General features: G+C 41.1%; 2 protein-coding genes across 2 annotated transcripts in view; one reads left to right on the top strand and one right to left on the bottom strand.

Moving 5' to 3' along the window:
• The window catches only part of FIG4 (FIG4 phosphoinositide 5-phosphatase), a 62,938-nt gene extending 54,276 nt beyond the window's left edge, over positions 1-8,662 (bottom strand). Inside the window, exon 1 of the mRNA XM_052685642.1 lies at positions 8,442-8,662. Coding sequence (XP_052541602.1) covers positions 8,442-8,510 — 69 coding nt within the window. The 5' untranslated portion in view covers positions 8,511-8,662. The remainder of the gene's footprint in view (positions 1-8,441) is intronic.
• Positions 8,663-8,784: 122 nt separating this feature from the next.
• Positions 8,785-12,894, top strand: part of AK9 (adenylate kinase 9) — a 54,631-nt gene continuing 50,521 nt past the window's right edge. The window contains 3 exon segments of the mRNA XM_052685869.1: positions 8,785-9,061; positions 9,358-9,481; positions 11,714-11,777. Coding sequence (XP_052541829.1) covers positions 9,365-9,481; positions 11,714-11,777 — 181 coding nt within the window. The 5' untranslated portion in view covers positions 8,785-9,061; positions 9,358-9,364.

Raw genomic sequence — 12,894 nt, 5'->3', positions numbered from 1 at the left:
GAAGGCTCTGGGGAGACCTCATTGCAGCCTTCCAGTACAAAAAGGGAGATTAAAAACAGGAGGAAGACATTTTACGCTGTCTGATAGTGATAGGACAAGAGGGAATGACGTTCAGTTAAGAGAGGGGATATTTAGATTAGAGATACAAGGAAATTCTTTACTTAGAAGGTTGTTAAGGTGCTGGACCATGTTGCCTAGAGAAGCTGTGGGGGTCCCACCCCGGATGTGTTCAAGGCCAGGTTGGATGGGGCTCCGGGAAGCCTGAGCTGGAGGGTCTGCCCATGGCAGGGGGTTGGACTTAGCAAGATTTTGAGGTTCTGTGATGTAGTGAACTGCAAAAGGGATTGCTGCCATCACCTTGATGCACCTCATACACAAACATTGCAGAGCTTACTGAGTGGTTGGGCAGCCCAGTTCTGCTCTCTACTCTGCTTCATAGTGACAGCTAAGAAGCCCCCCCAGACACACCTTATTACAGCCCACCCTTGCTGAAGCCTTTGGCACAGGAAACCATTCATTATACCCATATCTGCACTTCCTGGGAAGGGAATCGCAAGGACAAGCAGCTGGCAGGACACCAATCACATAAGGATGAGTGGTGGAGGATGGGGTTGTCCTGCTGCATCACCCACCGGAAATAAACACCAAGCCACCGAGCCAGACTCTTGCTTAGACCACACCATTACAAGTTTTACTTCTTTATGCAGCAGCAAGTAAATGGGCAGAGGAAATATCATATTCGTTTTGCAACCCACAGATAATGAATCAGCTTGTACTTTAAGAATAAATTCTGCTTTTCTATTTGCAGAAAAGAATCAACTGAGGCCAAACTATTTTATGCAGCCCATGATACCACAGTACAGGTCAGTGATGTCTCCTTGTGTCCTGCTCATTACATAAGCATAATTGCTCCTGCAAGTGACATCTGTATTAACTGACTTATTATTCTGAATTAAAATATGACAGTACAGCTTCAGTTTGTCCAAACGGTACAAAGTCCAAACGGGAATCAAAGACCATATTTAAGGCTGAAACACAGCACATGACACCCAGAAGACAGACAGACGGACAGAGTTTCAAATGCTACTACCAAGGAAGTTTGGTTGAATACTTTTCCCATTTCCATTTTAATAGAAGAAAAATACATCAGGAAGCGCTATGAGAAATGCACCATTCACATCAGCTTGGTGGCCACCAGTGGCTCAGCTGTAGGGCCAACTCAAAGTTCTGCTGCTTACAGTGGTAGCAGAGGGATGGGTTAGAGTAGAATTTGACATCTGCAGACTGCTGCAGCTTCTGCTATAATGAATAATACTTTAAAAGTACTCTTTGAATTCTTATAAGGACTAATTTACAGGGGTTTTTCAAATTAGAAAGCTAGGTTGTATGTGTTAAGGAAAGTCAGTTGAGAGCAGAAGCAAAACGTCAATCAACAGACTTGCATACATCACCTTCTTAGAAAGCCACGCACTGGGAAATCTCCATTTAGCAAGTAGGAATCTTAGACACTGCATGTTACAGGATATTCTTACAGAAGTAATAAAGAAGAAGAACTGCAATAATCTTTAAATTTGGACTAGTATTCAAAACTAGGAACCCCAGATTGGACTTCTAACTTGGAAAGTTTTGGGGAGTGCTAACAATCAACAACACCAGAGCTGTCTGAAAAACATGATATATCAGCTCATATTCAACCTTTAAGATCTGAAATTAAAACAAAGATGATATGAAGACTAACCATTAAAAATTAAACAAAACCAGACATTTCTGGATGATACAGAGCAAGAAATAAAACCCTATCAGTGACATGTATTTCAATTAAATTTGCTATAACATGAACAGTAGGAAAGAGTAAAGAAAAATGCTAAATCAACGCAACACTGTGTACGGATCATCACATAAATTAATTTCTAAGGTTGCAATGCTATAGTCAGAAAGTAAATCAAAACTCAAATGAGTTGTACTGCTCACAACTATTTTGATTAACAGTTATAATTACAGAAAAAGAAATGAGAATTCACAGGTAAACTGCAGAAACCTTTCTGGGAGTTTCTATTTTTATTCAGTTTATCACTCAGTTGATCCAATAAATGCGAGCATTTTCGAAACGTTTCAAACAACTGCACTCTACAGCAAACCTTCTGTGTTTAGATAAATAAACAACCTTGACAAAGAACTTTCTCAACAGAACAGTACACAAGAGAAACTGTGCAGCCCTCCTCATACTGCTGGATGAATGTGGATGCCATTCAACCATCACCGAAGATGAACCACACCGTTTCCACGCTTAGTCTGCCTTGGCCTTTACTGAAATTTGTTCACAAGTGTACTATGCAGATGCTTGCCTACGAGATCTGGACTGAAGTTTCATCTCACAATTATCACTAAGCAACCACAAGATGGGAACAATCATTAGTCACCTTCACCTGGGACTAAGTTTTATCCGAAGAAATCTAATTGAAAAGCTTTACACCCTCTTTTATCAATCTTTCGATTTGGCCAAACCAATAAAAATAGCTCCTTCTAAAAGGAGCCTAAGCAAATAAGAGAATTCTTGCTGCAAACTGTTGTCTGTAAAGGAAGATGAGAGTTCTGAAATCAAACATTCTCATTTTATTTTTCCTCTTTTAAAAAAATTACTTTGAACTCCTAGTTTTAAATTATGACTTGCTTGTTTGTATAGGCTAATTGCCATTAAGAAATGTTAGCACCATGAAGAAATTCTATTTCATTCATCAGTTAGAAAAATCAGAGTAGGTCCTCTCCATTCTTTAGGAAATGTCCTCCTGCCCAAGCACAGGGGCCTCCACAGGATGCAGTGTGGAGATCTGCTTCACCAGGGTCCTCCCCACTGTCTACCTCACGTTTCTACCCTTTCTCAAGTGTGTTCTCCCTGAGGTGTCATCATCACAGCTTCAGAGGCCAGCCCTTCACTGCGGAGGGGCCACTGGAACTGGCTGCCCTGACTTCACCTCATAAAGGAGCCCAAAAGGTCCCTGCCAGCACCTGAACACCTGCAATCAATATAGGAAGATATTTATGGATCAAACCAGCAGCTGAAAAAAAAAACACGCTGGGTTGCCAGATGAGTGATCTTCATGTGAAGACTGATGTTGGATAAGCACACCACTGGATCTCTCTGCTTACGTTTCTGCTTAACTAAGCAGCACAATGGTAGCCATCTCCTGCTGCCAAACATCCACCTCCCCTTCAGAGCAGGCGTGAAATTACGCACGAAAAACTTAGCCTCTTCCTCTTTGTGGTAGTTTTCATATATACTGAACTTGACTGCAGATCAGAAATTCTTCATGGTATAAAGAAGGCACTGAATAAGGATAACAAAAATATGGGCTCAACTATAGGAAAGAAGGAAGAAAAGTAATTGAACTTAGATGCAAGACACAGCAAAACCTGCACTATATTCCATTTTTCTATAGATCCCACAGCTATTATGGGAGTATCTTTGACCTTGTACAAACTGGTGGAATGACACAGAAAAAGAAAGAGATGATAAAGAATGAAAAGATGTACTGAAAATAGCAAAAACTCAGTTGGCATGATGTGTGCTTCCCATAAGCTGTTGAAGCTTATATTTTCAAGATGGGAAATTTTAAACCACTGCATTTAAAACACCATTCTGGGGGCATGCATGAATGGCTACTCATTCTGTATTATATCTGTTATATTATATCTGTATATTATTTATATCTGTATAAAGTCACAACATTTGGCAATTCCCTTCCAATCCAATGCAATCACAGCTTGCTTTCTGTCCCAATTCAGACTTTCCTTTTGCTGCTTGCAAGATTGCAAGACTGAGATTTTTAAGATTCTCTCTCCTAATTTTCATTTAAATTTATTAAACATCTATACATTTTTCCTTTAGCCAAATGAATCTCCCTTTTTTAACATCTATTCTGATGGAACGCTTTTAGAAACATAAGTAACTGGATCCCTTTTCAGCACCTCATCAATTAAAAAAAATTATGATCCTTTATTATAATAATAAATATTCTTTATCCTTTGCACCTCCTAAGAGAAGGCTAACACCTGTGTTACTCATTGAACCTTCAGTGTATCCATTCTAGTTTTAATTCTTATTTCTTTAATGTTGAGGAATAGAAAGTGTACGCAACATGCCATACGAAGTCTCTTCATATAGATATATTAGTATTTGTCTCATTAAGAACCATAATGCAAAAGATCACATCTGCCTTTTTCACAGTTGTACATGAGCAGCTAAGCCTCCCAATTTTTCTTCTGCTAAATTACCCAGATCTTCCTCCTCTCTTGCTTCTGAATTAATAAACCCCCACAAAACTTTTATGGTGTATAATCTGCCCAAGGTGCACTAAGTTTCTTAGTATACTATTCTATTCCAAATTACTTCTTTTATATACTCCTGAGGGTTATCATTATTTCATGCAATCTTGTGCTCTGACTACCCTAATTATTGGCAATATTTCAGAGCTCGCCCTCATTTGAGGCCAAGATCATTACTGTAATTGCGAAAACATATTGGTCCTAAAGCAATTACTCGAAAAAAAAAAAATAAAAAATCACCCCCATGAGATGATTCCTTATTGAATCCACAATTAACTTCTCTAATAACCTCCCTTCCACTATGGAAGCTATAGACTTTCCTTGTGGTGCTGCACCTCAGTAGAGTATTTGATTTAAATACGTCAGGCCATCTAATTTTTAGATGAAGAAATGCAAAACAATCAGGTTAATCTGCTAGCATCTTTGAAGTCTAGACTGCACTTTATGTTATTTACCTCCATTTTCAACTACTTTCCTACAGAAAATTATGCAGGTGTGGATTAAATATTCCATTTAAGTTCCAGTCACAGCATCACCCCTGACTTGAACAACTTGTTGAAAATAGTTACAGTCATTCCACTGTTTAGTTAAATGATTCTTCTCTCTCCAAGCAGGCCCATTCTCTTTTTGTTCTTTTCATACCTATTTTTCTTACCTATTTTTCTTCATTCTTCCACTGTATTTCAATCTGTGACCATTTAACCACAAAATCCTTACCATACTGCTATACAGAAAAATGGACTCACAGTAAACCTAGATCTGTAAGAGTATTACTCTCTTGTTGATCTAGTGACTACATGATGACACCCAGGACAATATATATAGAGGCATACTTACATATCCTTCTGAACTTGTCGTATTTTCATCAGTGTTATTCCATCAAGCATCTGCTAACAAATGGTCCTAGACCTCACCAGTAGATTAAATTCCCATTTTATTGCCCATATGCCTGGCAGTACACCAAGATATTTAAGATGGAAACAATATTTTCCTGAGCTTCACAAAATTCCTTCTCTTGCCCCAAGCCTGTCCTTTGCTCAGCTGTCATTGCCTGAGCATGGAATACCAATACAGAGGGAATAGTACAGAGTCCAACTGAGAGGGGCTGTCATTCATTGATGAATTCACTTGAGAGAGATACAATTTCATAGCAAAAACTAGCTAGAAAATTATAACAGCTAATGGAAATTGTTCCTTATTTCTAATATTCTTCAAACATATTAAACATCTACAGAAAGAAGTAGCTTTTTCTGTCAGATCATTTTCTTCAATAAAGCTTATCCCATTTAACCGCAGCTAAAGATATCCACGTCCTTTAACCTTGTTTTGTTCATATAAAATCTTTCCAATTACTTTTAAGACAAATAAAATAAAGAAATAAATAAACAAGCAGTCACAGAGTTATCCCTGGGAGTGGAAGGCAGAAAAATCTACAGTAATTATGCAAGTCACATTGCTTAATAAACTGTGGGAGTCATTTGGATACTATGAACATGAAGGCTGTAGCAGAACCTGATTAGAATAAAATAGTATTAATTAAGCCTCATAATATTCTGAAAACAGGTAAGTGATGTGATTTTACAGAGATGGCACAAATTGATTTACACAACATCAGACTAACTCAGGGGAATGACAATTTCCAACTAAGTGGCCTACAGCTTTCAGGTGGGTTTTATCTGCAGGATACACACAAGATCAATCTTCTCCTAGATAAGAAAATATTTTTGTTTCACATTGCTGAAGCATCTTTACTGCCCTCTGGTGTGCATTTCAACAGTAAATATATGAATAAACTGAAAGATTATTGACACTGATCTGAATACAAACAGTTTCAGCTCATTTTCTTGACTACTTCTGAACAAGCCTTCAACATGGCTGGATGAGCAGGAGATACAATTTAAATCTCCACGGTATTTATCGAACCAAAGCACATGTTCAAAAGGTCAGTCTCAGCAAGTGCCATAAATATAAGTGTTAATGGAAAATAAAGAATTTTGCTCATTGTTATTTCAATTGGCACTGTGAATTCAGTTTTCCTCACCTCTAGGAGTCTTTCCTGTTTGACTCCATTAATTCTACTATATTTTTTTCCCCTCAAAAAGAAGAAAAAAAGACTTTCTGAACTATTTCTACTTTCTCATCAATTTTGTCTCTTCACCACTCCCAACAAAGGCCTTTTACTAGAATGAGACATACCCTCTGTGTTTCTCCCACTGCTCACAGTCTAAGTCATCCCTTCCTAGTCTTCTCAAAATCCCCCTAAGGAATCTTGGGGCACAGTTTCATACACCTTGTATCCGATACAAAGTTTGGTCCCTGCACTCCCATTTCATCTCTTGCATGCGTACAGCCTTAAGGAAAAACAGAAGAGCAACCTGAACCAGGAGAAAGCTATTGAATTTTATGTCTGGGTGATGCTTCCGTCATATCAGTGACTAACTGTCACAGCTGGGAATTTCATGATTATTAGATTTGATGCAAAGGAGGCTGCATGGGCCAGAGCAACCTCAGGGAGAAGAAGTGGGAAGTTTTGTCAGCAGCCCAACATGACAATGAATCATTTGTAACAACAAATTTTCGTCTAAGATTCTCTGTGATTCTGCCAAGTCACAAGTTCTGTTTTGAGTGCCCCAGGACAAGAAAGGTATTGACATAGAGTGAGTCCAGCAGACAGCTACCAACATGATCAGGGAGATGGAGCACATGGGAAGAGACCTGGAAAGCTGGTTTTGTTCAGTTTTGCTCTCTGAAATGATCCAATGAGAAGGCATAGGTAGCACAGAGCCAAACTCTTCACAGGGGTGAAAAGACAAGGTGCAGTGGATTTATGTCAAATCACACAGGATTGTAACTCAGTGCAAGGATTTATTTATTTTAATCACAAGGGTATTCAAGCTCTAGCCTAGGTTCTCTACAGAGGCTACAGAATCTCCATACATGGAGATACTTCTAACTCAGTCCTGAGCAACATGCTCTAGCTGAGCCTGCTTTGAGCAGGGGCTGGACAAGATGATCACCAGAACTCCCTTCTAACCTACGTGAGTCTGTGCATCAGGAGTTTTCAAACAGTTATTCCAAAATGATTCATATAGCATTTGGCCTATTCAAAAGAGTACTAGAATCAGAACTTCAGGACTCAAAGCACTGCAGTTTGTACTAGTACAGCATACTTTTTGTTTTTTAAAAAAGAGTATATAGCTACATTTAGGGAAAATACTCTATCTACATCACAAGCAGTGACTGAGGGAACAGTTTTGAGACACCACTATACAGTTGAAACATTTCCAATGCAAATGCAGATCCAAACACCACTGCCTCTCACAGCTGACCAAAACCTCCTCCAGAGCTCAGGAGTGCTGCTTCTCCCCTTACTGCAAACTCCAAAGCACGGGCAGACCAAAGCCTGCCCACTCAGGCAGATACTGCCTCTCCCATCCAACATGAAAGAATAAGGTACCTAACCTAGTTGATCCCTCCAAAAGGCCTACAGGATTGCAGCTGACAGAACCCTGGAGCACAGTATGGCCTCCGTAAGCAGCAGGGTGTCTCTCAGACAAAGCCTTAAAGCTCAGCACAAACTAAGCCATCTTCCCTGAGTTGTTCGGTGGGGAATCAGCACAGCAGCACAAACCTGTCTCCCAGCAAGGCTGTGATTCCTGTTCTTCGTGGCACCAGGCTTCTTTTGGGCCTACATGTGCATTCAGACATATTTTCATGAGGTTACACCGCATTTACCATGAAAACCAGAATTCTGTTACCACTGCAGGTAACACTTACAGCTAATATTGCATTTAAAGACACGTGTCTAACTCCATCCACAACTATCTCTGGCATAAAACCACCATACTGCCAAATGGACAGAATCAGAGAATGGCCAGGGTTGGAAGGGACCTCAAGGATGATGAATCTCCAACCCCCCTGCCAAATGCAGGACCACCAACCTCCCCATTTAATACCAGACCAGGCTGCCCACGGCCCCATCTAATCTGCCCTTGTACACCTCCAGGGACATCCACAACCTCTCTGGGCAGCCAATTCCTACACAGACAGTGGGTCGGGAGCTCCAGGCCCAGCAGCAAAGCAGTGCTCCCTCGGCGCGCTCACACCGAGCTACTTACAGCCCTGGTCTCGTACAGCACCAGCTTCTGCACTGAGCTGATCAGAGGGGCGGCGGTCGCCGCCGGCATGGCGGCCCCGCAGCGCTGGGGCCTCGCCCCGGCCCGGAGTCGCGGCGGGGGGCAGAGGGGAGGGTGGCCGCCCGCCGGGCAGGCAGTTAGCAGCTACGGGAGGACTGCACGAGAAGGAGACACTGCAGGGCCGGAGACAGCAGCACGGCCCAACCGGCGGCACTGGCAGAAGGCGGAAGGGCCAGAGCAGCTCCGCGCAGGCGCTCACCGGCCGGCGATACAGCGCCTGCGCTGCCGCCGACGGCTGGCGGATCTCAGGAGCAGCGCGGAACCGATCCTCGGGGCGGCTGGGCGGCGCGCGGGGAAGGAGGCACCGCACCGGTGGCCCCGCAGGCGGGGGGTTCAGCACTAAGGACAGCTCCGGGGAGAGACCCGCACCACTCTGAGCTCCGATTTGGCGGGGCGGAAGGGAGAAGGGGGCGGGGCTATCCGGACGGGGCGGGGCTCTCCTGTTGCCGGGTGACGGGGACGCACACACGTGATGCTGCCGTTACAACCTGGCTGCCCAGGACTGCTGGGGAGGAGAGAGCCGTGGCACAGCTGTTTGGATGGTGAGTGTCGGAGCTGCTTTAAAAACGGCTACAGACAGTTGGAGAGGCAGGAAGAAAGAAGCTGTTATTAACATTCATATGACAGCAGCTGGAGATGGGGGTGTTCCAATGGCGGTTCTGCAGAAGCAGCTCAAGAGCTTATACAAGCTGTGGGTATCGACTGAATGCTTTCCCTTCTTATAGCAACTTTTGTTACTGAGCAGTTTGCCTTATCACATTACTATTTTTAAGTATCTGCCTTTTTATACATATGTGAACTATATTTTATAACAAGGTTTTTTTTCTTCCAATCTCAGGTAACTTATGGCTTCCCAAGAAGAAAAACAATCTCAACCCTTCACAGACATCTTTGATGAGGATGAAGCTGAAAAATTCTTTCTGTTGTCCAAGCCCACATGCATAATGGTCCTGGGAAAGCCTGTAAGATGTCCAATAGAAATTAACTGTTTTCCTTAGATACACTGCTAGCAATTTTCCTTCTCTTTTCAAAAGCATTAGTGTAGTAGTGTTTTATTGCACTGCAATAAAACAGGGGGCTACTTTTTCATCTTTTCTACTAAGCAAATTCTGCAGATTGAGGTAAAGATTCTGATCACATCTAACAAGGCCAATTTTTTTGCCTCAGTGACTACTCAACTACTCAGGTGTGCTAGAAAGTGGTATTCCTGTAATGAAAAGGCACATATTGGGAAATATCCAAAATACTAAAAGTTTTCCTAATGGCAACTGGATTGTCTTTATGTTATTTTACTATTCTAATTTTTACTAAATTTAACAGGTTTAGGTTAGATATTAGAAGGAAGTTTTTCACCCAGAGGGCGGTGACACACTGGAACAGGTTGCCCAAGGAGGCTGTGGATGCCCCATTCCTGGAGGCATTCAAGGCCAGGCTGGATGTGGCTCTGGGCAGCCTGGTCTGGTGGTTGGTGACCCTGCACATAGCAGGGGGGTTGAAACTCGATGATCATTGTGGTCCTCTTCAACCCAGGCCATTCTGTGATTCTATGACAAAGACATAAGTAGGCATGAAAGAACCTTCAGATTAATATACTGACTTACAGATATGCAATGGGATATTAAATATTTTAATGACCTTTAACATACTTATATGCTATGCAATTGGGAGTAAACTGAATTCCATCTTGCTATCCTGATGAGTTGTGCTGTATTAGAATTATAATTCAAGATTTCTCTTCTTTAAAAATAATTTGCGGTCTCTTTGATTTAGAAAAAAAAATGATACTTCGTGATTATAAAGTTCTCAGATTTCTTCCTCTCAAGTGTAGAGTATTTGGGGGGTGTTTTACATTATCTTTTTAGTGTGCTGAAGTAGGTTCTAAAGAGGTGGAAGTTTGCCTTATGTCCGAATTGAACCTGGTAGGCACTCAAGCGTACCACTGATGCTCTGTAAGCTGTTTTTCTCTTAATGTCCCTGTCTCTAAAAGTACTGTCAGAGCACTCCACTTCCATTGTGAACACAATGTTCTCAAGCAGCTTTGTGTGTGATTTCATTAGGTACCATAACACAGTTTGAAATGACCATACAGAAATTTGCGGAGAAGTGATGTGCACCTACAACCAACCTACCCTTCAGTGCAAATTGACCCACCAAAGCACACTCCAAGTCTCTCTGTCTGGACCACACCAGATAGTAATGTACACCCATCCTGCATTTTGCGTTTTGCTAGTACATATTATCAAAAGACAGTGGCAGATCATATCATGGGAAATGTCCATAGAGCTGAGATGCAGATACAACATTTCCTTTCTTCAGACTTCTTTCACCAGACTGAAAGGCTCCCAGTCCTTAGTGTGTGTATAGTTATCTATTATTTCTACAGCTTGGCTCCAGCATAACGCTCAGCTGCAAATCTTTCTTATGACTAAAAGGAGAAAGAAGCCAAGGAGTTGTTCTCCAATTGGATGAGATGCAAGCATCACAGTGTGAGAGCATCAGGTTATAGCTGAAAAGTGAACCTCAGTCAGCATGAGACTTTAAAATATGCATTCAGATCTGCAGAAAACTAGAGTGGTCTGGCTTGTCTGGTTTAAATAAACCTCAGTCTTGTAACTTTCTGTGGAAAAAGTAGCTTCACATTTTTAGAGACTGAAAATATAAAATGCTCATTGAAAGACAATGCAAAAAACAGGTAGGAAAGATTCTCTTTTGAAATCATTGCATTCAACAAATGATTGATATTAATACTAGACAGATATACAGTTTTTAACAAAGGATTGGAAACAAGGATTTTATCTGTATCTAAAACAGATTTGTGGAGCAACTAGGGCAGTTTTTATATATTCATTGTTTTAGTAAGAGAATACTATCTGTATGTCTCTTAGAGATAACTGAAGAGATTTTCATCATAATTTGCTTTGGGACTGAAGATAATAAATTTCAGTATTACGGCTTCTCACAGGAATTTATGGGCAAATCATAGCTGAGCTTTAAACAGAATTACTCACTAACAAAGTTAGTACTGTTACTTTGGAGGTACTCAACTGCAAAGGGCAGTAGTCATGATTAGCAATGCTAGGAAGTGTAAAAGAAATTGTATTAAAATGAATGTTTATGTTTTTCTAGTGCGTAAGTCAGAAGTCCCAGTAATGATGGCTGATTTTAACTGTTTTTATAACATTTTTCTTTTTAAGGGTTCTGGAAAGAAAACATTAGCTAGAAAACTAGCACAAGTATGGAAATGCATTTTAATAGAAGGTAAACATGCACTATGTTTGGAACGTTGTATCAAATTCATTATACCTTTTGTTTTAGGAGATACATGTAACATGACAACCAACTTACATCCTCAATCCTGTAAAGGGATTCATGTGATCCTTTTAGTTAAGTGGAGGGAGATGATTGAAGTCCAGGGAGCACAGAGATTTTCTGAAACAGACCATGAAAAAATAGAAGGATCTTCCCTTTCTGTGTTTGTCCTGTGCCTAATACAGGGTGGGAGTGGAAGGGGGGAGGAGGGAAGGGGCAGTGAGGTGGCAAGGAGGAGGGATGTACTCCAAGAAACAGAAGCATAGTTTTTATATCAGTGTAAGAAATCATGGAAGGAATGTAGTTGGCACTTTCAAATTTCTAAAACAAAAAATCCCAATGGTTTGTTTCAGAAGTCACAGCTAAGCTCTCTGATTATGCACTAGAATGCAAGATACAATTTCATCTGAGGTTGGAAGGGTCCTTAATGCCAATCTGGTTCCAACCCACTGCTGTGGACAGGGCTGCCAGCCTGCAGCTCAGCTGCCCAGGGTCCCATCCAACCTGGCCTTGAATGCCTTCAGGGATGGAGCAGCCACAGGTTCTCTGGGCAGCCTGTGCCAGCCTTACCACTTCTGAGTAAAGGATGGTAACGTCTAACCAAAATCTCCCGTTTCAAGTTAAAGTTATTTCTGTCACTCTCAGTCCATGTAAAACATCATCTCCCTCTTGTTTATAATCTCCCTTCAAGTACCAGAAGGCTGCAATGAGGTCTCCCCACAGCCTTTTCTTCTTTGTCATTTTAAAGTTTTTGTTAGTGATCACTGTAAATCTCACTTACTGCATTTTTATGTCCATTATTTAGTTATTTGTAGTAAATTCAGTAGTAAATTCAGACAGCATCTTAGCTGTTTTTGCTCACTATGCTTCTACTAATCGTTTTTACTGTGATATATCCACATGTGTACACACACACACTTTCCTTCAACATTTGCTAATGACTTGTTTTCACTGTGAATATGAAAAAAATTCAACATGCAGAATCATAATTTAGCTCAGAAGGGAACTTTAGACATCACAGAGTATCACTAGAGTGTCAACCAGAGAAGATTGCTCAAGGATATGT

The sequence above is a fragment of the Tympanuchus pallidicinctus genome, unplaced genomic scaffold, assembly GCF_026119805.1.
Source record: "Tympanuchus pallidicinctus isolate F22 unplaced genomic scaffold, pur_lepc_1.0 scaffold1, whole genome shotgun sequence".
NCBI classification, from domain to species: domain Eukaryota; kingdom Metazoa; phylum Chordata; class Aves; order Galliformes; family Phasianidae; genus Tympanuchus; species Tympanuchus pallidicinctus.
This window is presented reverse-complemented; position numbering and strand designations above follow the sequence as displayed.